Raw genomic sequence first — 27,856 nt, forward strand, 5'->3', positions numbered from 1 at the left:
GAGGGGTTGCGATGGGAGCTCGTTTTACTCCCAGTGTGGCCAACTTATTTATGGCCCACTGGGAGGAAGAAGCAGTTTTTAAACATCGCCCCCCAGAACTGGTGTGCTACCGTAGATTTATAGACGATCTTATTTTGATTTGGGATGGTACTAGATCGTCACTCGATATTTTTATTCAATCATTGGATTCCAATGATAGGAATATTTCGCTCACATGGAATGTGAGTCAAGATCATGTAGTCTTTTTGGATCTGGAGATCAACAAAGATTTGGGTAACTTCAGGTTGGTTAACCATTTTAAACCTACTGATCGTAATGCTTATATTCCCCTGGGGAGTTGTCATCACCAATCTTGGTTGTGCAACATCCCCAGGGGACAATTCATTAGGTTACATCGTAATTGCACGAGGAGTGAGGATTATATATCTCAATCCGATGTGTTGATCTCCAGATTTGAACAGAAGGGATATGATCGGTCGGTCTTGAAGGCAGAATTTGAAAAGGTCAAACAGATTGATAGGACTACTTTAGTCTCCAGTCAACCTAGGGAGACTAATAATAGTGAGCAAAATTTTAGAATGATTTTAGATTACAATGTTCAACACAAAAAATTTGAAAAGATAGTGTCTAAACATTGGTCCATTTTAAAGCAGGACAAAATTTTGGGACCCGTACTACCTACTCGCCCACAGTTTATTTATAAAAAAGCTCCCTCTCTGAGGGACCGTCTTGCTCCCAGTGTTCTTAACCCCCCTATTCCATCAGAGAACAGATTGTTCTCCTTTTTGGGGGGGTTTTATGCTTGTGGGCGGTGCAAGCCGTGTAAGCATTCTAAAGTTAACATTAAGAAACGGAAGAAGTTTCTGGCCTCTGCAACTAATAGGGAATACGATATTCGGCAATTGATTACATGTGACACGATCGGAGTGGTTTACATGTTAGAGTGCGAATGTGGGTTACAATATATAGGACGCACTTCTAGACCTTTACATGTGCGTTTAGCAGAACATGTAGATAATATTAAAAAAGGTCTGAAAACCCACAATGTGTCCCGAAACTTTAAACAATTCCATCAGCAAAACCCTAAAGGCCTAAAGTTTTGGGGGATTGAGAGGGTCACAAAACATTGGAGGGGGGGTAATTTCATACGCCAGTTAAGTCGTAGGGAATCTTACTGGATATATGAGACCAATGTATTAACGCCTGGTGGATTGAATGTCGATTTTGATATTAACTGTTTTATTACTGATCGATGATTTTATTGTTTACTTTTTATTGTATTTTTAGTACTATTTAATTTATTGGCCGCAGGTGATGTCACGTTGATATGTGTATTATACACATTTTAATATTCTTAATTGTTTTTGAATATTAAGTTCGAAACACATCTTTATTTGCATTTTGTAGGAGGTGGACTTTTGTAAACTCAAGTTTGGAGAAAAAAGTTCATGCTTTGCAATTTAAAAATGTGTTTAATAATGGGGTTCTTTTGTATTGGTACCCATTAAGCAGTTTTTATTTATTTGATTACATTATATACATAAGGGGAAGGGATTCATTGTGGCAACGGCAATGTTTGCAAATATTTATATGATTCCTTTTTTAAATTCCGCTCGTTGCTGTGCTCATTTGCATAGTGCGGATAGGCATGATGGGATGAGCCGTTAACTTGGTAACATTTGTTTAAATTCACAAGGGCTTCCCTGAGGTCTTTGCCTGTTATGGTGTAGATTCATACTACACAACAGGATGTGTTGTTACCTTGGTAACTTTCGTAAACATGGAGAGGCTGTCCGTCACGTCGTGCTCACCGTAAGCGTACTATAGGAACCCCGTATTGTCTATTCATATATCGGGTGTCACGTAGTTTCCGTGTCCGCTGATGAAGTCCCGCCCATAGGGACGTAACGTACGGACGGAGATCACGTGACGTCACCCGCGGTCATTGATCATTTTAAAGATCGTATGAAGCTTCGTTATTGTAAGTGTGTTTTTTATGTATATTCGTCATTAAAACGTTTTTCTATGGAGAGCACTATGGCCTGTCTTTCTATCCACATGGTATGAGGAATTGTGAATACTGCTATATACTGATCCAGTGTGGGTATTCCACGAACGTGTCAGTTCATTTAACTCTGAATGGGAGAAAGCTGTGTTTTCGTTTGTGAATCGGTCGGATATTGTCGGAGAGGAGTACAGCGATTGGACGAGTTGATATTTAAGTACATACGACCCTCTGTAATTTAAAGGGTCCATATGATGAGGTGAGCAGCCAATTTTACCATTGGTGGTGGTCCCCCCCTTGGCACTAAGTCACTTTATGCATGAACTGACTGTATACCACTGAAGATTCCTCACGTGGACTTTTTGACTCAAAAGCTATCTTTGGACTTTTTATTAATTTGAATATGTCAGTAATCATTTTATTTTAGTTAGAGCGCTGTACCATCTTTTTGATATATTGTATTTTGGGATTTGGTAATTGATCCTTGGTGTTCAGCAGCTTTTCGTAAAGGGGTTGTACTGCGCTGATTTTTTCTGTATTTATAGCATCCTTTTACGTAATCGCACACACCTTCTGCAGTTTGTCACTTTGGCTCAAGCTTGTTGCTCATGCCCTACCCCTACCACTCCTGCGGAAGGGCCTGCCTCTTCCTCTGCCTGTTATTTTTTAAATGACCCTGTGACAAAAGTCTCTAGAGAAGTGCAGTATGTATGTGGAAGAAGGTATATAACACCCCACGTCAATCTGTCGTTTTTGGGGGCCACTGGTCTATCACACCAGTTATAACACTTTTTTTTAATTGCGTTTGTCACTCTTTGTAGTATCGCTGCAGAACTGCTCAGCAGTCACAATGCTGCACAGTGGAAGTGCACTATAATATGCTTTCTATATGTGCAAGTATTTTATACGTTTATTACACCCCTGCATACTGCACACCAAATAGTACACCTATACCAGTCCTTAAAAGGACCTTTGTGGACCTAGTAGCTAGTGTTTTTTCAGACTGTACCTCAGTCCCTACACTGATAAAAAACAGCTGCAGAATCGGTCAGCAGTCAAGTATAATAGGCTTTCTATATTTGAAAGAAAGTATATTATACGTGTACAACCCTATATACTGTACACCTATACCAGTCCTTAAAAGGACCTTTGTGGACCTAATAGTAATAGATAGTGATTAAACTGACTGTCCCTGCTCCACACAGCGTCCTGTCCCTACACTGACAAAAGACAGCTGCAGAATCGGTCAGCTGTGCACTCAGCAATCAGCAGCACAACAGTCAGCAGCAGTGCACCAGAACCCTATATACTACACACCTATACCAGTCCTTAAAAGGACCTTTGTGGACCTAAAAGTAATAGCTAGTGATTAAACTGACTGTCCCAGCTCCACACAGCGTCCTGTCCCTACACTGACAAAAGACAGCTGCAGAATCGGTCAGCAGTGCACTCAGCAATCAGCAGCACAGCAGTCAGCAGCAGTGCACCAGAACCCTATATACTGTACACCTATACCAGTCCTTAAAAGGACTTTTGTGGACCTAATAGCTAGTGATTTGTGTCACTACAGTCTGTCCCTGCTCCACACAGCAACCTCTCCCCACTCCGTCAAAAGACAGAATGTAAAATGGCCTTCAGATCAGGTCTATTTATAAGGTAGGGGAATGTCCAATTGTCCATGTGCTGAAATGTCTCAATTGGCTGTCCTGTACCCCCTGATGGATGTGTCATCATGGGTCAAAGTTCTTTCACGATGTAAACGCATATGTCCGCCGGGCGACCAGCGCCAGAAGTCCGCTGATTTGGCGAATCACGAACACGCAAAATTCTCCGCAAACCAACCACCGGGCAAACCGCAAGGCCATCCCTACTGTGGGACTGCTTTAAAGAGGGGACTGTGATGTAAAGGGGACTATGATGTGAAAGGTATGCTGAAGACAATGATGTACAGGGGAAACGTGATATGTTATAGCACTAACGAGATTCAGACCTCTGCCGGAAAGAAATTTTGCTGACCAGACCTCTGTAAATTTGAATTTAAGACCCCTGTTCTATATGTTTTAAGAATTATGCACCCAGTATCACCATCACAGAAAAGGGTAATATCCAAAAAATGCATGGTATTGCCAACTGTCTTAAAGGTAAATTGTAGCTTTAGCTTGTTATCATTGGCATATCGCAAAAACTGATGTAAAGTTTTATATGGGACCCCCTGTCATATAATAAACAGGTCTACTATAAAACGTCTGTGCCAATAAAAATGGTTGGCAAAGGGGTTTTGTGGGAAAAAGATGTAAAGCTCCTCCCACCACCTCATGTACAAAATGGCAAAGGAGGAGAAAACCTGGCCCCCATGGATGCTCTGAATAACTGTAAATAATAAGCACATCAAATAAAAATAAATTGTGAGTAAGCAGAAATTCAGAACATAATCTGAATTGAACCCAATGACCCTAAAACCTAACTGATATCACCCGCTGGGCAATCAGGGGGTTAAACCTTTATTGGGTAATAAATGGCGGGTGCCCTGATGCTATAAAAAGCAAACTAACAAACCAGCGTCACCCGTAACACTTATACGGTGATCACTGGTGAAAGTGTTAACTAGGGGCAATCAGGGGGTTAAAACCTTTATTAGGTAATATATGGGGGTACCTGACGCTATATAAAAACCTGACAGGGAACCTAAATAACTAACTGGTTAACCAGTGTCACCAGTGACACTTATATGGTGATCACTGGTGAAACGGTTAACTCTAGGGGCAATCAGGGGGTTAAAACCTTTATTAGTTAATATATGGGGGTACCTGACGCTATATAAAAACCTGATGGGTAATCTAAATAACAAAATAACTAACTGGCTATCCAGCATTACCAGTGACACTTATACAGTGATTACTGGTGAAAGGGTTAACTCTAGGGGCAATCAGGGGGTTAAAACCTTTATTAGGATGTATATGGGGGTACCTACCGCTGTAAAAACCTGGCAGTGAACCTAAAAAAAAATAACTGGCTACCTAGCGGCACCAGTAACACTAATGCAGCGATCAGAAAAATGATCCCTTAGTGACACTGGCAAAATGGGGTGAAACGGTTACCTGGGGGGCAATCAAGGGGTTAAACCTTTATTAGGGATTAGGGGGGTAGGGGGCTACCCTGGATCTAAAGGGGCCTAAATCTAACTGCCCTGACACTTTTTACAGTCACAAATGACACTAAATGCAGTGATCAGTAAATAAATGACCACTGCAATCAGTGACACTGTGACTGGGGGGGGCAGGGGGTTATCTGGGTGGTGATCGGGGTGACTGGGGGGGATTTGTTTTGCCTACGTGTCAGTGTAGTGTTTGTGCACTTACTATGATGTCTTCTCTCCTCACTGCTCCGGTCAAAAAGACCGCCGCGAGGAGAGTGACATCACTTCCTCCTGCCTGTGTCTACAGTTCACAGGCAAGGGAAGCTTCTCATTTGCCAGGAGCGATCGCGAGGGGGTGGCAAGAAATCAATGCCCGCCCCCTCATTACGGATTGCTCCTGAAGTGAAACGGACCACCGCTGCCAGCGGGAGGGGGTCTGGTCGGAACCCCCACCCACTGGAAGACAGGCACGTAAAGGTACGTGCATGTGCCTGTCCATGTCAATGTGCCGACGTAAATACACAGGTGGCGGTCCTTAAGTGGTTAAGGATCTTTTTAGTTTGCTTATGTTTGCTTATGTTGTAAATAAAAAGACCAGTTAAACTTGTTTTCTTGAATAGATTTAGAGTGATCAAACAGTAGAGTATTTTTATCTACCAAAGCAACTCTATTTATATCTGTATCCAAATCAACAGATCTATATTCCCTTTTCCATAAATCTCTCTTTCGAGATCTGTTATTGGCATTGGAAGTAAACGATATTAGTACAGTTGTGCCACAGTCGATGAAATTGACTGCATGGAACAGATGTTAACCATTGACTCTAATGGCAGCTGTCGACCAGAATGTAACCATTCTGGTCGGTAGGCTTGAAATACGTTTTTGAATTCCAAATGATGATTTATAGCTGAAATTTCCAAATCCAAGAAATGGATAGTGGTACAGCTATCCTCATTAGTGATGGACGAACTTCCGACGGGACGTTTCGCGAACGCGAAATGCGAACGGACCCAAACGTTCGCGAAACCGAACGTTCGCCGCGGGCCCCATTGACTTCAATGGGAGGCGAACTTTGCAAACCTTCATGTCGAATTTGCGGCCACGTGGTAATTATTAGGAGGTAAAACGTAGTCCCACCATCTGGACAATGACATAATACATGTATGAGGTGAATTTGGGATCGATAACTACAAGCATTTTTTTTTTATTTGGGAAATTGTTCTAACAATTCAGGACTATGGAGCTAATGAAGGCAATGGAGGAGAGGGAAGGTCAGGGACCAGGGTAGGCAAAGAAGAGGGTGCAGGAGATGATCACCAGCAGCGTGACATACCGGAATGACACATGCACCGTGATAGAGGCATCTGACAGCAGCACCGTAATACAGAGCACTGACATCAGCACCGTGACATACAGCGCTGACAGCAGCACCGTGACATACAGCGCTGACAGCAGCACCGTGACATACAGCGCTGACAGCAGCACCGTGACATACAGCGCTGACAGCAGCACCGTGACATACAGCGCTGACAGCAGCACCGTGACATACATCGCTGACAGCAGCACCGTGACATACAGCGCTGACAGCAGCACCGTAAGCAGCCCCAGGAGGAAGTCAGCACAGCACAGGGATGGTGTGATCCCCTCATAATAAGAACCCCCAGGAGGAAGTCAGCACAGCACAGGGATAGTGTGATCCCTTCATAATAAGAACCCCCAGGAGGAAGTCAGCACAGCACAGGGATATCATAAGCAGCCCCAGTAGAAATATGACACCGCTCAACCTCTTCAAAGAGGCGGGTAGGGACATATAGTACGGTGTGCTTTTTTGGGTCAAGGAAGTGAGCCAAATGAATTAAGAAGGTCTGTGTGCTTGATTAAAAAAATAGTTTATAGACATATACATGGTCTACTGGTCACATGTGTTGAATTCCTCCGAGATCCATGCCTCATTCATTTTTAGAAATGTGAGGTAGTTAACACTGTTGTGAGCTAGGCGAGTACGCTTATCGGTCACAATCCCCCCTGCTGCGCTGAACGTCCTTTCGGACAGGACACTGGATGAGGGGCAAGCCAACAGTTCGATTGCAAATTGGGCAAGCTCTGGCCAGAGGTCAAGCCTGCCCACCCAGTAGTCTAGGGGTTCATCACTCCTCAGAGCGTCCACATCGGCCGTTAACCCAATGTAGTCGGACACCTGACGGTCTAGGCGTTCCCTGATGCTGGATCCGGATGACACCTGTCGATGGGTCGGCTGAAAGAATGACCTCATATCCGAAGTCACCAACACATCTTCAAACCGGCCTCTTCTTGCAGGCGCTGTTGGATTGGTACCCGCAAATCCTTCTCTGGGAGTGGGAATTGCTCCTCTGCCAGCGCACGCAAAAGCAGAATGCAGCATTTCTCGAAGCAAGGCCTGGAACTGCTGCATTCTGACAGCCCTCTGCGACGGCGGTAACATTTCCGCCATTTTGTGTTTGTACCGGGGGTCTAAGTACGTTGCCACCCAGTACTGGTCCTTGACCCTCATGCTTTTTATACGGGGGTCCCTATTAAAACACTGGAGCATGAAGGCCCCCATTTGCACTAAAGTGGAAGCGGTGTGGTGGCCTGGCTCCTGCTCATCATCCAGGATAATGTCGTCCTCTTCATTCTCCTCTCCCCATCCTCGCACAACAGGGATCCCAGAAAGGTTTAAAGCACGCTCTTCTTGCTCCTGCTCATCCGCCCCGGCACCATCCTCCTCTGACTCCTCATCAGACTCCTGTTGTTGACTTGTCTCAGATAGAGTAGCCCCCCCTGGGAATTCATCCAGCATTGCGACTTCCTCATCTTCCCGCTCCTGCTCCTCCACAGCCTGATCAATGACACGACGCAATGCACGCTCCATAAAGAAGGCATAAGGTACCATGTCACTGATGGCGCCATGGCTGCGACTGACCAGTTTGGTGATCTCCTCAAATGGCCGCAGAAGTCTGCATGTGTCGCGCATGAGCAGCCACTGGCGCGGTGAAAAAAAACCCAGCTCCCCAGAACCGTTTCTTTCGCAGAGTTCATACAGGTAGACGTTAACTGCACGTTTCTGCTGGAGCAGCCTATCAAGCATATAGAAGGTTGAGTTCCATCGCGTCGGGCAATCGCAAATAAGACGTCTGACCGGCAGATGGTGTCGCCGCTGAATGTCAGCAAGGCGAGCCATGGGCGTGTAAGATCTTCTGAAATGGGCCGAGATTTTCCTTGCCTGCCGCAAGATGTCCTGGACCCCAGGGTATTTGACAAGGAATCGCTGCACGACCAAGTTTAAGACGTGTGCCATGCACGGCACGTGCGTGATTTTGCCCTGTTTCAATGCGCTAAGCAGATTGGCACCGTTGTCACACACCACTTTACCAACTGTCAAATTGAGCGGTGTTAGCCACTCATCTGCCTGTGAACGCAAAGCTGAAAGGAGTGCCGGGCCAGTGTGGCTCTTTGCTTCCAGGCACAACAGACGCAGCACGGCATGGCAACGTCTCACCTGGCATGTGGAATAGGTTCTGGGGAGCTTGGGCGGTGCAGCGGAAGAGACGCTAGCAGCGGAAAAGGAGGAGGCAGCTGAGGAGGAGAGGGAGGAGGATGGAGTAGGAGGAGGAGGAGAAGAAGAGTCAGGCCTGCATGCAATCCGTGGCGGTAAAACCAAATCTACACAGGTGCCACGGGTTACATGCTTGACAGCCGTCAGAAGGTTCACCCAGTGGGCAGTAAAACTGATATACCTTCCCTGCCCGTGTTTGCTAGACCACGTGTCTGTGGTCAGATGTATCTTGGCACCGACACTGTGTGCCAGAGATACATTCACTTGCCGCTGAACATGGCCATATAGCTCTGGGATGCCCTTCTCTGAGAAATACTTCCTTCCTGGGACCTTCCATTGTGGTGTTCCAATGGCCACAAATTTGCGAAAGGCCTCCGAGTCCACCAGTTTATATGGCAGTAGTTGGCGGGCTATGAGTTCTGACAAGCCAGCCGTCAACCGTTGGGCAAGAGGGTTATCCGGCGTCATCATTTTTTTACGCTCAAACATTAGGCCCACGGAAGCCTGCCTTTTTGCAGAAAAACGTGAGCTTGGCGTGATGGAAGGTGGAGTGGAGGACAATTGTGAGGAGAGAGGAGAAGGAGAAGTAGAAGACGAGGCTGGACGGTGAGAGCCTGCAGTGTGGCTTTGTGTGTTCCGTTGCTCCCACTGGGCTCGGTGATGGCTGCTCATGTGCCTTCTTAAGGCGGTCGTCCCTAGGTGAGTATTGGGCTTACCGCGACTAACGCGTTGACTGCAAAGATTGCAGATGGCAACGCTATTGTCAGCAGCGGACACGTTAAAAAAAGCCCACACTGCGGAGCCATGTGCCGGTGTCCTGGGAGCGCCAGATGTGACCGTACATGGTCGATGACTCGCTCCTGATACATTTGCAGTCTGCTTTGTCCCTGCTGTGCAATGTAAGTCATTGCTGCTTCTCCTCCCTATCTGCTGGTCCATATCTCCCTCTGAACTCCCCTCCTCTTCCTCTCTTGTGGGCACCCACGTGACATCACTAGACACGTCATGATCAACGTCACCTTCCCCACCGCTATAAGTAGAGATCTCGGAGTAGGCAGCAACACCGGGGACCAACCTCCTCCTTGGGCTGATCTGGGTACTGTCGTCAGACTGCTGAGTAGCGCTTGTTGCTGCCTCCTCTTCCTGATCCAATACCAAGAGTGGCTGCGCATCAGAAATGTCCTCTTGATATGGATCCGAAAATAATTCCAGTGACTCAAGCGGAAGGTATGTGGTGGTGGTGGTGGTGGTGGTGTTGTTGGTGGTAGTGTCTTTGGGGGTGCACATAGCAGAGAGTGAAGAAGAGGGTGCAGATCGAGAGGATGAGGAGGGTGCAGAAGAGTAAGGCTGAGCGAGCCACTCAACCAAGTCTGGTGCATCCTTTAAAGTAATTGAACGCACCTTCTGCAACTTCCCACTTTGGCTCAAGCCTGTTGCTCCTGCCCTACCCCTACCACCCCTGCGGAAGGGCCTGCCTCTTCCTCTGCCTGTCATTTTTTAAATGACCCTGTGACAAAACTCTTAGTCCCTATACCGATGAAGGACTGCTGCAGTATAGGGCAGCGGTCAGCAGTGGTGCACGTCAACCCTATCTATTGTGGACCGATAGCGGTCCTTACAGAACAGCAGACTGTACCGCACTCAAGCCTATGTACCGTAGCACCCTATACCAAGTTACCAGTCCTTATAAGAACTTTTGTGGACCAAGCAGGTTGTGTATTAGTGTTTAGCAGACTGTACGTCAGTCCCTTTACCGCTGAAGGACTGCTGCAGTATAGGGCAGCGGTCAGCAGTGGTGCACGTCAACCCTATCTATTGTGGACCGATAGCGGTCCTTACAGAACAGCAGACTGTACCGCACTCAAGCCTATGTACCGTAGCACCCTATACCAAGTTACCAGTCCTTATAAGAACTTTTGTGGACCAAGCAGGTTGTGTATTAGTGTTTAGCAGACTGTACGTCAGTCCCTATACCGCTGAAGGACTGCTGCAGTATAGGGCAGCGGTCAGCAGTGGTGCACGTCAACCCTATCTATTGTGGACCGATAGCGGTCCTTACAGAACAGCAGACTGTACCGCACTCAAGCCTATGTACCGTAGCACCCTATACCAAGTTACCAGTCCTTATAAGAACTTTTGTGGACCAAGCAGGTTGTGTATTAGTGTTTAGCAGACTGTACGTCAGTCCCTATACCGCTGAAGGACTGCTGCAGTATAGGGCAGCGGTCAGCAGTGGTGCACGTCAACCCTATCTATTGTGGACCGATAGCGGTCCTTACAGAACAGCAGACTGTACCGCACTCAAGCCTATGTACCGTAGCACCCTATACCAAGTTACCAGTCCTTATAAGAACTTTTGTGGACCAAGCAGGTTGTGTATTAGTGTTTAGCAGACTGTACGTCAGTCCCTATACCGCTGAAGGACTGCTGCAGTATAGGGCAGCAGTCAGCAGTGGTGCACGTCAACCCTATCTATTGTGGACCGATAGCGGTCCTTACAGAACAGCAGACTGTACCGCACTCAAGCCTATGTACCGTAGCACCCTATACCAAGTTACCAGTCTTTATAAGAACTTTTGTGGACCAAGCAGGTTGTGTATTAGTGTTTAGCAGACTGTACGTCAGTCCCTATACCGCTGAAGGACTGCTGCAGTATAGGGCAGCGGTCAGCAGTGGTGCACGTCAACCCTATCTATTGTGGACCGATAGCGGTCCTTACAGAACAGCAGACTGTACCGCACTCAAGCCTATGTACCGTAGCACCCTATACCAAGTTACCAGTCCTTATAAGAACTTTTGTGGAACAAGCAGGTTGTGCATTAGTGTTTAGCAGACTGTACGTCAGTCCCTATACCGCTGAAGGACTGCTGCAGTATAGGGCAGCGGTCAGCAGTGGTGGACGTCAACCCTATCTATTGTGGACCTATAGCGGTCCTTACAGAACAGCAGACTGTACCGCACTCAAGCCTATGTACCCTAGCACCCTATACCAAGTTACCAGTCCTTATAAGAACTTTTGTGGAACAAGCAGGTTGTGTATTAGTGTTTAGCAGACTGTACGTCAGTCCCTATACCGCTGAAGGACTGCTGCAGTATAGGGCAGCGGTCAGCAGTGGTGCATGTCAACCCTATCTATTGTGGACCTATAGCGGTCCTTACAGAACAGCAGACTGTACCGCACTCAAGCCTATGTACCGTAGCACCCTATACCAAGTTACCAGTCCTTATAAGAACTTTTGTGGACCAAGCAGGTTGTGTATTAGTGTTTAGCAGACTGTACGTCAGTCCCTATACCGCTGAAGGACTGCTGCAGTATAGGGCAGCGGTCAGCAGTGGTGCACGTCAACCCTATCTATTGTGGACCGATAGCGGTCCTTACAGAACAGCAGACTGTACCGCACTCAAGCCTATGTACCGTAGCACCCTATACCAAGTTACCAGTCCTTATAAGAACTTTTGTGGAACAAGCAGGTTGTGTGTTAGTGATTAGCAGACTGTACGTCAGTCCCTATACCGCTGAAGGACTGCTGCAGTATAGGGCAGCGGTCAGCAGTGGTGCACGTCAACCCTATCTATTGTGGACCGATAGCGGTCCTTACAGAACAGCAGACTGTACCGCACTCAAGCCTATGTACCGTAGCACCCTAGACAGACCAAGTTACCAGTCCTGATAAAGAGCTTTGTGGAACAAGTGAGTTGTGAATGTTTAGCAGACTGCAGCAGAAGGGCAGCAGTCAAGTATAATATTCTTTCTATATTTGGAAGAAAGAATATTATACGTGTACAAGCCTATTACCGTACCACTGATACCAGTCCTGAAAAGAACCTTTGTGGAACTAATAGTAACAGCAAGTCTTTAAAATTACCCTCACTGCCTGACAACACTGCTTCCTTCCTGTCCCTATACAAATTGGCAAAAAAGAGTAGGCTGGAACGATTAGTGGTTACTGGAATAGCTCTTTTGTGGACCTGATAGTAACAGCTAATGATGATGATGATGATGATGATGAAAGACTAATCTGGCTGTCCCTGTAGCATACACCGTCCTTTCCCTTTCTCTAAACTAACAGAAGACACTCAGGCTGCTGCAAGAATCAGCAGCACAGCAAACCTATAAACACCTAACACCTATACCAGTCCTGAAAAGAACTTTTGTGTACCAAATAGCTAGTGGTTTATCTCTCCCTACTCCACACAGGAACCTGTCCCTATCGTAACAGAAGAAAGAATGTAAAATGGCCACCGGATCGGGTGTATTTATAGGTTAGGGGGAATGTCCAAGTGTCCATGTGCTGTCATGTCTCAATTGGCTGTCCTGTATCACATGATAAACGTGTCACCAAAGGTTAAAGTTCTTGTATACATTAAACACGTAAGTCCGCCGCGGCGAACGACGGAAAAAGGCGTTCGAACGTGCGGACCGCGAATGTCGGAAATTCGCCGCGAAACGACCGCCGGGCGAAACGTTCGTCCATCACTAATCCTCATAACTTATTATTATTATTATTATTCAGGATTTATATAGCGCCAGCAATTTATGCAGCGCTTTACAATATAAAAGGGAGACAATACAGTTACAATACAATTAAATACAAAAGGATTAAGAGGACCCTGCTCAGAAGAGCTTACAATCTAAAAGGGTGGGGCAGGTGGTACAGACTTAGAGAGATATCGCTTGTATTATCGTTGAGCATGATCATGAAGACATGTAGAGATTCCATATCGTCCTTCCAGAGGAGGAGGATGTCATCTATATATCTTGGACAGGACTAACTCTGGTCTCCTGAGGGCATATAGACGACATCCTCCTCCCACTGTACCATGTGCTAAACTCAGAGAGAACATAGCCCCCATGCCCACATCATGTTTTTGTGAATAAAATTGATTTTGGAACCAAAAGTAGTTATGCTGAGTTGCAAACTTCAGCAATTCCATATTAAAATTCTGTTGTATTATAGGAAGGATTGAATTCTTAGATAGATAGTACTCTACCGCTGCAATGCCCAAATCATGGCAAATGCAGGTGTAGAGGGCAGAAAAATCAAACCTTCCTGGTGCTCAACTGTTTCTAGAATTTTAATGGTATCTCAAGTATCCTTAAGATAAAAGGGGACAAAAATGACCAGTGGTTGAAGATAATAGTCTATGTATCGTCCTATTCTAGACGTAACAGAGTCAATCCCACTGACAATAGGGCATCCAGGGGGATTGATTGGGTTTTTGTGTACCTTAGAAGGGTAATTGTCAAAAACCATGAACCAGACTGAGACAGAAGTACAATTAAATCACACTTGCTTATTAATAAAAATAAGAAGGTAAATAGAGTAAGCGTAGTCAAAGCATAGCCAGAGTCCAGTAACCGGATCGAGTAGTCAGACAGTCCAGAGTTCAATAACCAGATCAGGTAATCAGCAAGGCCAGAAGTCAGGGATCCAAGTGGAGCAACAGCAAGCAGGATAAGGAGCCAGAGGGGATGTCAGCAAACCAGACTTTAAACAGAACCGCAGAGATGAAGTGAGCTGGACAGCTTAAGTAGGCAGGACAGAAGAGCAGGATCAGTGACAGCTTTGTATCTTTGAAGAGAGATGAGAGCTGGCAATTATCCGACAGCTGAGCAGCCAGCCCAGAGAAGGAAGGGCTAAGCCAGCCCTGAGAGTAATATATTATTGGAATACGTGGAGCTAAAGGTATTAGGAATTTTTTTTCTTTCTTGTCAAGAATACCCAATGATGAGCCTTCATTGACAAGTTCTACCAAGGCTCTTTTGTAATCCAAAGTTGGATCTTTGGACACAAGACCATATACAGTCATCAAGTATTGTTATGGAAATATGACTATACGCAATGCGTAATCCATATCTCCTGTGCTAATAAACACCCGTTCCGTCTAATGCTATAATGCATCTGTAGCTAAAATTTTCTGGGCTTACCGATTACCTCCTCCAGCTCGTACACGTTGTTCTTGTCTAGGGGTTTCCAGGGTTAATAACCCAGTAACACTTGAATTCCTTGTTAGGATTTTTATTTTGCATAAAACGATTGAACAAACTCAGTCTCTAAGTTGGGAATAGAGGGTATCAGGGTAGAGTTTAGCCCAGGAGCTTGAAACTGTTGACTTCAATAAAAGTCTCTCTCTATGTACACAGTCTAGGGAACAGCCGTTTGCAACTGGACTCTTTAACTGTGTGATAAATCCTTACGTTTTTTGGTTTAGCAGCCAACAGGTAATTCTAGCCTTTCAAAGTCTTTCACGCAGACTTGGTTGGAAACTTGGAAACTTAGTTACAACTGGAAGGGTAGAAGTAAGAACTTTTCTTACTGTACCAGAATTTTTCAGCCAGTCCGGCGATACAGTAAGAATTGTGGATTCAATCAATGTCCATGGCAACTCTGCTTCCAGGATCTTACTGAGCAGCCAGCCTTGTGCGTGTCTCTCTTACCAAAGAGTCCTCCCCTGATCATGTGTAGAATTGCTGGGCCTCTCCAAAACCCGACATGGCACCGGAAAACAGCTTAGAATCTGTCTTCCAGTTACTGCGCCTCGAACTCGCCAGTTCTGAGGCTCAGAAACGGATGGATCGGCACCCGAGGAAATGAGGCCCCGGGGGCTGGTCAGGAGGACCAGGACCATGGAGTCAGCAACAACTTCTGGACCGGAACCCCGAACCACGTGACTTCGGCACCTTAAGTACCCCTTCCCAGATTACGCAGTGAGACAAACTCCCACTGATTGGTTCAAAGATAAAGATCGGTACCCAATGCGTCCAACCAGACTGTGTTCTCCAGCCTCCCACAGGTGTGCAACACCACCTATGACCAGGCAGAACTTCTATGCAGCCCAGCCAAACTGATGCCAAAGTACAATTTAGCACACTTAGCCCCAAAACTCATTACAATTTTGGGCAGAAAACGAAATTTAACATATAGCGCATACTCGTTAGGAGTACTGGCTCTACACATCTTAATATCACTCTGTTTCCCGCATATCCCCAAGTAAACAGACATGACCACAGCTTATGTACTTACAGCCTCAGGTCCACCAACTAGCCTGAACGCTCTGAGTACTATTTATTTATATAACAATAGGCCAATCAAGCACAGGCAATCTCTCCAACAGGAGGAGTTTATACAACAACCAATGAACAATGACTAAGGGAGTCTTATGGGTGTGTCTGGGCAGGAACAGTGTGCATGATTTCCTGCCCCCTGTACCTGGAAGCCATCATCTTCAACTAGACAAAGGAATCCGCATGGCTGGTCTTGAAATCATGGACGCTTTCCCTCACCACAACAATTCAAAGGCTCCCATTTTTACCGTTGGCATGAATCCTTATTCTGCGTTTTCAGAGAACAATGCATACCCTGATTATACTACCATTCCTGTAGATGGGACATTATCTGCAGGGGCACGCCACGGTCCCGCCATGTGCTGATCAGACACACAGAAAGACAAGCGTGCGCATCCACCCATAACACATAATATCTTTGCAGAGTGAACACATTCCCCTCAGATGAACATCTGTGCTTTGCACAGGGGCCCTTTCACTGGCCCCTGTGCAAATCTTTCACTGGACATATCCCCACTCCACAAACACCTCTCTCCAACCTCAGGAAGTTTTCCACTACCAGACGGGACTCAACCAGCGTCAGTCTGCCCCAGCCAGCTCTTTAGAGCTGCAGGAGTACTAACACTGGGAGACACTATGACAATACTTATTAAATACTCTAAAATTTCACCAGTCCTTCCTCTTTTGTCATCTGCTCCCATGTGTGCCTCGATGAATCTTGATCTTCACCTGGAAATTAATCAGTCCTTACAGTCCATATGAGTCCATAAAAAGGAAAACACAGTTTGACATGTAGACTCTGTTCTTCAGGAGGGATGACTTAGAGGAGGACATGAAGGCCGGTTGGTCTGGGATCCTCTGTGTCTTGTACTTGGGTTGGGTACTTGTGGTTTCAATAGTTTAAATGAATATCCCATCCACAATGGATGAGAAATTGTTCAATCGTATCATAAGCTCAAGCCCCCACCCTGTACAAGCAGGAAACCGTGCCCAGACCTGGTCGGGGTTGGTGAACAATTCCCTTCTATCTGTCCCTGCCATTCTTACCTTCTCTTGTGCCAACAGATCCTTACGATCGACCACAGCATAAGATGCTGGGACAAGTTTCACCAGCTCGCATGAACCTCTTGCATTGGGGCGAGTTACCTTTTAAGCTGTACCAAACTAAAGTTGAAGCATACTTGTAGGCTACCTAGTTGTCTCGATACCCAAACTGGCAAGAACCAGAGCTATTGTTAAAACTATAACTAATTTTGCCCTCTAGAAATGTATTGTTAAATTCTATTGACAAGTGTCTGTTTGGAGTCTTTACTAGTTTTCCAAATTCCCCATACCAATATGAACATTGTATATATGTGTGTGTATATATATATATATATATATATATATATATATATATATATATATATATATATTCATGTACCGCTGTCATCGCTGGGGTACTAAAGCTCGGTGGAGATTCAGAGTAGAGCCAGCAATTAGTCCTGTTCGCTTTCGCTTGTCAGGGAATAAACTTTAAACAATAAGTTGGTATACTTTTCATTGTTACCCTTGCTAAAATATACTAAACAAAAAAAAAATAAACAAAGATACTCCTCATTCTTTGGTGTGGTTGAGCAGCTTCTTGCAGTGGCTGGCGTGGTCTCGTCCCTCAAGCTTCCTTACAACGACCCAGGCACCTGGTTGGAAATAATGTAAACCGGTTATTTGGTCAGGGTCCAGGAGAGACTTGTGAACCCTGTGGTGGACCTTTTGAAGTTCATGTTACAGTGACTGCACCTACCCCATCATCTTAGAATATAGGCCACAGCTCCTGAGGACCTCCAAACAAACCTCATATAGCAATAACCCAGACATGTGGGAACTTAATGACTGTGGTCACTGCATAACCTGTGCATGGCTTACCATCCAGAGTGTAACACCTGGAACCATTGACAAAAGGGCTCTTAGCATCTGGGATGGCAACTTCTTTCACCAGACTGCTGGTTGCTGATTCAAATTCCATCAAAGAAAGACAGTCGTGGCCTATAGGTCACACACTTAGTTAGAATTAGAAAGGTTAGTATTATTAGTTTGAAAACTGTCATTCTTACATTTATCCCCCCCATCTTCTTCCTCATTACAAACTGAAGGAAGAATTGCAGGGTTTAGAGTGGTGCAGGAAAAAAGAAACAATGAGATAGCGTATGATATCCCAGAGATTGGCTGTGACGTAATGCTGGAAGTGACGTAAGACTGGCGGAAGACGCCAGGCATCCATTTTTGTTATGTGCTGTTTACATTTCTAGTAAATATGAGAGTCTTATTGCTGTTTTAATAAATTGAACCATTCGTTTTTAATATTACTACACCATTGGAGCCTTTTTTCCTTCTCCCTATATTCTTATTGAGTCACAATGCAGTTGATACGGGGATGGTGGTCCAGTGTGGATGTCCATGATTTTTAAGCTATTAATTATTGAAGATCCCCTGGTGGTAAAGGAGAGAATGGAGGCTATTCATTTTACCTGATGTGCTGTTTTATCAAAGAGTGGAGGTGAGAGTTTTGAGAGCCCATATCTTTCCATACTACATTGTGTATTTCCTTACCTCCTGTTTCTCTGATGAGAAGTTATTTGAACCCTTCTGGTGCCACTGAAATCATCTAGAGACTTGTTATATGGACTTATTTATGGTGCCTGCTTTTTAATCATTTATTATTTATCTATTCAGTTTTTATAGCACGTTGCACTTTTTGGATTTATTATTTATATATACATATTTTTATATGCGCAGGATCATTATTGATTTTATTTTATTTCTGTTTATTTATACTGTTAACATGAATTACAAAAGAAGGTGGTGGCTTCAGAATCAGCCAATCAGACACTTGTATTATTTCAAAAGAACCACACATGTATATATTCAAATAGAATACCAGTAGACAGACAGTCGTTCACAGAGCCATGCGGCATGCTCTCACAATTTGAACACTACAAAGATGGCTCTCACAGATGGCAATCACTCAGGGACGACCATGTCAGGGACCACTATGTCAGGGACCACCATGTCAGGGACCACCAGTGCTGCTTGTCAGGGACCACCATGTTGACGACCACTCAGGGATCACCATGTCAGGGACCACTATGTCAGGGACCACCATGTCCGGGACCACCAGTGCCGCTTGTCAGGGACCACCATGTGAGAGACCACCAGTGCCGCTTGTCAGGGACCACCATGTCAGGGACCACCAGTGCCGCTTGTTAGGGACCACCATGTCAGGGACCACCAGTGCTGTTTGTCAGGGACTATCATTTCTTGGACCACCATGTCAGGGATTACCAGTGCCACTTGCCAGGAACCACCATGTCAGGGGCCACCATTGTCAGGGACCACCAGTGCTACTTGTCAGGGACCACCATGTCAGGGACCACCAGTGCTGTTTGTCAGAGATCACCATTTTGATGACCACTCATTGACCACTATGTCAGGAACCACCATGTCAGGGACCACCAGTGTCGCTTGTCAGGGACCATCATGTCAGGGACCACCAGTGACACTTGTCAGGGAAAACCATGTCAGGGACCACCAGTGCCTCTTGTCAGGGACCACCATGTCAGCGACCACCAGTGCCATTTGTCAGGGACCACTATGGTCAGGGACCACCAGTTACGCTTGTCAGAGACCGCCATGTCAGGGACCACCAGTGCTGTCAGGGACCACCATTTTGACAACCACTCAGGGACCACCATGTCAGGGACTACCAAGGGACCAACATGTCAGGGATGACCATGTCAGGGACGACCCAGGTCAGGGACCACCAGTTACGCTTGCCAGAGACCGCCATGTCAGGGACCACCAGTGCTGTTTGTCAGGGACCACCATTCTAATGACCACTCAGGGACCAATATGTCAGGGACTACCAAGGGACCAACATGTCAGGGATGACCTATGTCAGGGACCACCAGTTCCGCTTGTCGGAGACCACCATGTCAGGGACCACCATTTTGACGACCACTCAGGGACCACCATGTCAGGGAAAAATTACATATTTACACGCAATAATAATGAAATGCAATTATTATCTGTAATATTTAGGACGGACATATCTAAGTGATATATTCAAAAGTAAATACACAAATTTGTATTTGAAAGTGGTTCAAATACACTAAATTTTAAGGTTCATCTTTATGAATAAAGTGTCAACTTTTTTACATATTTCAGGCATTCTTACAGTCTTAGTAAAATGGTTTATGTTTCTTGTTTTTATCTTTTCTCCAGACAAAAGACGAGATTTCCAGGAGATTCTAGCACAGCTCAAGATGGAAAATCACATGAATTCTAAACTTACCTTGGGCAGCATTTTAGAAATTGGGCAAGAAAGTTTACAGGAGATCAAGCTTCAAAGAGTACAAGATGGTCCTTGGTATTTCTTACATAATCTCATGGCTTTAAATGTAAAAGCACGAAACCTGGAGCCAGAGGATTCTAATATGGATACAGATATAAATGTTTTGAGTTTTGATAAAAATAACTCTGATGCAGGTTCTTGTCTTGTTCACCCTCTAGATGTCCAGTGTATTCTTCTGCATTGTTCAGACAGTTTCTTACAGCAGGAAATTATGTCCAAAATGGCCATGTGCCAGTTTGCTGTCCCCATCCTGCTGCCATCTGCAGATGGTCCAGACTGTACCTTTATGATTTGGGCAATGAGGGACATAGTGAAAAGGTGGAGGCCTCTGGCATTAAAAGAGACAAAGGGATTCATGGAGGACAACCTGGTAAACATTTCTTTACCATTTTATTCCTTTGTGAGATTGGAGAATTGCAGTTTATCGAAGTCTGTGTTCATTAATCAGCTTCTAAGCCCAAGTCAGCAGCACATTGACTATTTTCTACATAGGGGCATGGAAGGTGGAGACCTTCCTCGGAAAATATCAGATGGTTTAGTGGAGATGTCCTGTTATTTTCCTTCTGGAAAAGAAATCTCTGATATCTTCACAGACCCGCTTGCAGTTCTGAATTTGAGAGGAGACATTTTATCTAACTGGACTCAGTTTTCTTTCTTAACTCAGATATCATCAGTTGTGTTCATTTTTGCAGACAGTATTAGTGAGACAGAATACCAGCTGTTATCAAGTCTTCATACGCCAAGGACAAAATATTTTATTATTCTGACAAAAAATGAAAAAAGTACTGTAGACCACATTAAGAATCTGTATCCAGTTCTAAACCTAGACGATAGTCATATCATAGTAAAGGGACCCAGAGTTAATGATGCAAAACTGGTAAAGCATGTGCAAAAAATCATGAAAGATCTGATACAAAATTACCCTCTGAGGTTGGAACAGATGATTGACACAGCCAGTGAGCTTGGCATCCATGTAGATGAAAAGTCAAAGGAGTGTCAAAAAGCAAAACGTCGAGCTCTGGACATCACTGAAAACATACAGGATGTGGCAAAATACAAGGAAAATACAATGAAGCTTCAGGGACATCTATGGAAGCAGCTTGCAAAAATAGAAAAAGAATTATGTAGAATGAAAGATCAAACTGATCAGGATGATGGAGAACATTACAGAGCAGGGCTTATCAAGAGGAAAAAACTGTTACTTGAAGAGCAAAACCAGCATTCTCCACCCCCTGGTATAGTGACTTTCATAGATGCAATCATACAGTCAAACCCACAGGAGAAACACTTCTTCCTAAAATGGATGAAAATTCTCCTTGATTCAATCTCTCGGGTCAATCTGTCAAAATTACAGTCTGAATACAAAAAAAAATGTAATGATCAATCCTCCAATCTTATGGAAATTAATGCATTAGACCAAAGAATATCTGAAAGTTCCCTTGGTATTGAACACTTCCTACGGGAGCTTGCACAGTTTTACGAAGCTGAATGTTTTGTGGTATATGATGGTAAAATGAAGACAAGTGAGAGACAATTTTGCAAACTCCCTAAAATAGCGGCTGATCTTCTGTTAGATGGATTTCCATTGGAAGTTATTGATGGAGATGCCTCTAACATTCCCCTACAATGGATAACTGATGTCCTAAAGGAGGTTGATAAGAAGATGAAATGTCAATGCAAAATGAGAGTAATAACTGTCCTGGGGGTACAGAGTACAGGGAAGTCCACCCTCCTGAACACCATGTTTGGTTTGCAGTTCCCGGTGGCCAGTGGACGATGCACACGAGGAGCCTTCATGACTCTCATTAAAGTGAAAGAAAACTTCCAGAAGATACTGGGGTGTCACTTTATCCTCATCATTGACACTGAAGGACTTAAAGCTCCTGAACTAGCTTCACTGAAAGACAGTTATGAACATGACAATGAGTTGGCAACATTAGTTATAGGACTGAGTGATATCACAATAATCAACATGGCTATGGAGAACACATCAGAAATGAAAGATGTTTTACAAATTGTTGTCCATGCATTTCTTCGGATGGAAACAGCTGGAAAAAAACCAAACTGCCAGTTTGTACATCAGAATGTGGGTGATGTTTCTGCTCATGAAAAGAACATGAGAGACAGAAAGAAATTTGGTGATCAGCTGAATGAGATGACACAAATTGCAGCACGGATGGAAAAAATGACTGGAGTGACGTCATTTTCAGATGTGATGGACCATGACATGGAGAAACATACGTGGTATATCCCTGGTCTTTGGCATGGTGTACCACCAATGGCTTCAGTGAACAGTGGTTACAGTGAAAATATCAACCAACTTAAGAAACATTTACTCAATTTTTTTGAAAAGTCAAAGAATCCTCAAAGACTGTGTGATTTTTCTATATGGATAGGAAGTTTGTGGAATGCTGTGAAACATGAGAACTTTATCTTCAACTTCAGAAATAGTCTTGTTGCTGAGGCCTATGAGAAATTGTCTACAAAGTACAATGAACTGCAGTGGAACTTCTCCAAAGTGATGTATAACTGGAAAATGGAGACTGAGAATATGATACAAAACAAATCTGCAATCGATCTGCAAGGAGACTTTATTAACCAGATTAAACATGACTTGACTATGAAGTTAAATAGTGAAGAAAAAGAAATGAGAGAACATTTAAACAAATATTTTGAGGATGGATCTGAGAATTCCGCTCTAATAGAAAGATACAGGGAAGAGTTGTTCAGAAGTGTAAACGTTCTTAGAGTTCAGCAAGAAAACCTGCTAAGCAGCAGAATAGAAGAACTCGTACAAATTCAGAAAGGAAAAAATGCAGTTGAAGGAATTCAAGGAGATTTCCATGAAATTATTGATAAAAATGTGACTAGTCTTTTGAATGATTACAAAAAAAAAAATATTAGATTAGATAATGATAAAGTCAAATCTCAATTTAAAAAAATGTGGAATGACACACTGTCAAGTCTAAATCTGAGCAGCTTCCATGAATACAATATTGAGCAAGACATCCTGAGACAACTGAAGAAAGACATGAGCCACAGCATTGGAGCGGTCACAGAGAAATTAACTAGCATACATAGTTTAAATGGCCTAAAGGACTTTAAAGCTGAAGAAATACATGTAGAAAAAAACGTTTTAAAAAAAATGGGAGATGCTATAAAAAAATGGATTAAATCTCAAGATTTTATGGACTACCAAAATCTTTATTTCTCTCTATTAAAGAAATGCAATAGTTATGTTACAGAGAAAGTAAATTTGAAAGTGGACTATCATCAGACTTATTGTCAGGAATTGTTAAAAATGATCAGAGAAGAGCTTCATAACGACCTACAGAAGCTCCCCACCACGCCCATGTTTGAGTTGGATGTGAAACTTCACATTTTGGGCAAATTAGCACCAGTGCTTCAGAAGATGCACCGAGATTTCATCCAAGAGAATGATCCAAAACTCAATTTGGAGAAACACAAGGGCAAATATCTGTCCATATTTCAGAATATTTTTAATGAAAAAGATGAGTGCCAAAACAGAGCAAAAGATTTCTGTGACATTTGCCTGAAACCCGCAGTGATGAAATTCATTGATAAAAATCTTGGAACAGAAATAGTGGATGATATTTTATTAGGAGAAAAATCCATAACATATCGCAGCCGGAAGTTTTTTCAGTTCACCATGCTCAAAAAGTTGCTGGAAAATAATGACTTTCAACAGTATGTTGATTACATTAGCAACTATGAGACTTTTGTGAAAAACTGGATCATGCAGTATATTAAAGATGAATACAAGCAAAACAAAGACATTGCGGAGTTACAATCTAAACTTTTGACTTTAATCATGAAAATTGTGGTCAATGTGCTAAATGACCCAAGGCTTCAAAATTGTTCAAATGTGCAAGAGTTTTTGAAAACATTCTGTGAAATGTTAAGTAAAGATCTCGTTATTTCATCAAATGACTTGAAGGTGATAGAGTTTAAGAATACGGCCTCTGTGCGTCAGTTCTCTGGTGACATTAAGATATTTCTCACTGACACAGAAGAACAAATAAAACAAGAAATGAGATCTTTAAGCATAGAGAATATTCTCTCTAGGCTCACTCTGAAACCACAAGATCAGCTGTTTAACAGAGTTTTTGGATGTGGGAAGTTGTGTCCATTCTGTAAAGTCCCCTGTGAGGCTGGAGGTAAAATTCATACAAAGCATTCTGCAGAAGTGCACCGACCTATTGGATTAGGGGGATATAGAAGTGCCAGAACAGAAATCCTGAGTCACAATATATGTTCAACCAATGTGAATGGAAACAGTAGATTCAGTCTTTCAGCCACAGAAAAGGTCTATTATCCTTACAAGGATTATCACAAATTCTATCCTGATTGGGTCATTCAGGCTGACTCAACCATCAATGCCTCTGATTACTGGAAGTTTGTTTTAATGAAATTTAATAAACAGTTTGCAAAAGAATACAGGGCTAAACCAGCTGAGCTTCCAAAGGACTGGAAAGAAATTACACAGCAAAAGGCAATGAAGAGTCTACAGGAGTTATATAACATAAAATAATAAACTGGAAGAAAAAAATATTCTACACGGCACTTCTTTTTCATATGCAAAATCTGGACACATTTATTTATCCTTAAGGCTAAACCCTAGGCATTAAAGAGGAAGTAAACCCTCTTTGATTTTCTGCAAAGGTAAAGCATAATGGACTACTATGCATCGGATAGTAGTCCATTATGTGGCACTTACCTGACACAGGAGCCAGCGAGGTCACCGCTGTCCCCTTGTATACAGAGCCTCCATCTTCTTGGTGGGTCTCGTTGCCCCGGCGCTGTCATTCGACGGAGCCATGATGACATCACTCCCGCGCATGCGCATGGGAGCCGCCAGTCGCGGCATATCGCCGTTAACAGCGGCGCGCTCAGTGGGCCTGCGTGCCGCTGTCTATGGCGCATGCGCGGCAGACAGTGGTGCCTGTCTTTTGGCAAATATCTCCTAAACCGTGTAGGTTTAGGAGATATTTCTTGGACCTACAGGTAAGCCTTAATCTAGGCTTACCTGTAGGTCAAAGTGGTTTGTAAGGGTTTACAACCACTTTAAGTCCCTTTTTAAAATGTGCTGGCTTACTATGAGTTACGGCCAACAATGTGCATGACACCTTGTGGATGCCTCTTTTATTTGCAACTGACCATGAGAGGATAGATTCTGTTTTCTCATACACTCTCTACCCGCCCCTCCCCTCTGCTGCCCATTCATGAATGTATTCACATAATACTTGGTGCTCTGTGATTTAGTAGAAGGAGGAGAGGGGTGGGCACAGCGACTGCATTGAACTATGCAGCTGTAGGAGCTGAGACCAGAGGGTCCAGTATTGGAGCATCGGAAGAATAGCAATAGCTGTACTCCCGGTGCTCAGCCCTAGTAATCCAGAACATTTTAAAAAGTGTCTGAATTCCTGAAGCCAGGGAGTAAATGTATAGAAGCATTTGAGCTGAAAGACAGCAGTATATACTAGACATGTGCAGAGTAAAATATTTCGTTTCGGAATTTCGTTTTCGTCTGAAAACTTAATTTATTTAGTTACTCCCGAAATTCGTTTTTATTTATTTCGTTTTTCGTTCAAAAATTGCATTCGTCCGAAAATCCACATGAATCACGTTCGAATCTGTCTTTGAAGGCTTATGGTGTCTGTCGAATGTATAAAGAAGATTCGACGGAGCTAGTATATAGCATACTTTAGAACCCTATTAAAGTCTATGGGACTCCAACGTTCAAAATCTAAAGTGCTCATTTTAAAGGCTAATTTGCAAGTTACTGTCCTAAAAAGTGTTTGGGGACCTGGGTCCTGCCCCAGGGGACATGGATCAATGCAAAAAAAAGTTTTAAAAACGGCCGTTTTTTTGGGAGCAGTGATTTTAATAATGATTAAAGTGAAACAATAAAAGTGTAATATTCCTTTAAATTTCGTAGGGGGGGGGTTGTCTATAGTATGCCTGTGAAGGGGCGCATGTTTCCCGTGCTTAGAATTGTCCCTGCACAAAGTGTCATTTATGCAGGAAAAAAAGTCCTTTAAAATCACTCGCAGCTATTATGAATTGTCGGCTCCGTAATACAGAGAACACTCATTGAAAGTCATTGATAAAAAAATAAATAAATAAATAAAAAAAAAAAGCGTGGGGGTCCCCCAAATTCAATTACCAGGCCCTTCAGGTCTGGTATGGATATTAAGGGGAACCCTGCCTCCAATTTAAGAAAAAATTGACGTGGGGTTCCCCCTAAAAATCCATACCAGACCCTTTATCCGAGCACGCAACCTGGCAGGCCGCAGGAAAAGAGGGGGGGACGAGAGAGCGGCCCCCCCTCCCTCCTGAACTGTACCAGGCCACATGCCCTCAACATTGGGAGGATGCTTTGGGGGTCTGTGACCCCTCAAAGCACCTTGTCCCCATGTTGATGAGGACAAGGGCCTCATCCCCACAACCCTGGCCGGTGGTTGTGGAGGTCTGCGGGCGGGGGGCTTATCAGAATCTGGAAGCCCCCTTTAACAAGGGGACCCCCAGATCCCGGCCCCCCCCCCTGTTTGAAATGGTAAGGGGGTACAAAAGTACCCCTACCATTTCACAAAGAAAGTGTAAAAAATGTTTAAATAAAACAAACACACTTTTGAAAAATTCCTTTATTAAAAATAAAAAAATAAAAAAAAAGATTCCAGCGGCGGTAATCCACTCTTGCTATCCAGCGACGGACGGTCATATCTCCAGCGATGTCTCATGTCATCCAGCGCAGCTCAGCATCCTTCTTCTGTCTCCGTGTAGGAGACACTGCAGGCATTCCGGCGGCTGACGTTTGTTATATACGGAGGGCGGGGCCACCCGTCACCTGACCCCGCCCCCCTCTGACGCAAGGGGAAACCCGGGGTTCCCCGTGACGTATAGGTGACCCCGCCCCCTCTGATGTAACGGAAACCTGCCTGTGTTACATCAGAGGGGTGCGGGTCACCCCTACGTCACAGGGAACCCCGGGTTTCCCCTTGCGTCAGAGGGGGGCGGGGTCAGGTGACGGGTGGCCCCGCCCTCCGTATATAACAAACGTCAGCCGCCGGAATCCTTGCAGTGTCTCCTCCACGGAGACAGAAGAAGGAGGGATAAGCTGCTCTGGATGACATGAGACATCGCTGGAGATATGACCGTCCGTCGCTGGATAGCAAGAGTGGATTACCGCCGCTGGAATCTTTTTTTTATTTTTTTATTTTTAATAAAGGAATTTTTCAAAAGTGTGTTTGTTTTATTTAAACATTTTTTACACTTTCTTTGTGAAATGGTAGGGGTACTTTTGTACCCCCTTACCATTTCAAACAGGGGGGGCCGGGATCTGGGGGTCCCCTTGTTAAAGGGGGCTTCCAGATTCTGATAAGCCCCCCGCCCGCAGACCTCCACAACCACCGGCCAGGGTTGTGGGGATGAGGCCCTTGTCTTCATCAACATGGGGACAAGGTGCTTTGAGGGGTCACAGACCCCCAAAGCATCCTCCCAATGTTGAGGGCATGTGGCCTGGTACGGTTCAGGAGGGAGGGGGGGCCGCTCTCTTGTCCCCCCCTCTTTTCCTGCGGCCTGCCAGGTTGCGTGCTCGGATAAAGGGTCTGGTATGGATTTTTAGGGGGAACCCCACGTCAATTTTTTTTTTTTAATTTGACGCG

General features: G+C 44.4%; 1 protein-coding gene across 2 annotated transcripts in view; it reads left to right on the forward strand.

The window, feature by feature from the left end:
- Nucleotides 1-25,963, forward strand: part of LOC143923646 (up-regulator of cell proliferation-like) — a 49,723-nt gene extending 23,760 nt beyond the window's left edge. Inside the window, exons 1-2 of one of the 2 annotated variants that reach the window (XM_077447454.1) lie at nt 17,276-18,317; nt 20,042-25,963. In XM_077447454.1, coding sequence (XP_077303580.1) covers nt 20,083-24,723 — 4,641 coding nt within the window. In that variant the 5' untranslated portion in view covers nt 17,276-18,317; nt 20,042-20,082 and the 3' untranslated portion in view covers nt 24,724-25,963. Of the gene's footprint in view, nt 1-17,275; nt 18,318-20,041 lie in introns of those variants that run through there. The other variant, XM_077447453.1, reaches the window with a different exon arrangement.
- Nucleotides 25,964-27,856: the final 1,893 nt, after the last annotated feature.

Source organism: Lithobates pipiens, unplaced genomic scaffold (genome assembly GCF_037356315.1).
Source record: "Lithobates pipiens isolate NorthernLeopardFrog02 unplaced genomic scaffold, aLitPip1_a1.2 Scaffold_22, whole genome shotgun sequence".
Classification (NCBI taxonomy): domain Eukaryota; kingdom Metazoa; phylum Chordata; class Amphibia; order Anura; family Ranidae; genus Lithobates; species Lithobates pipiens.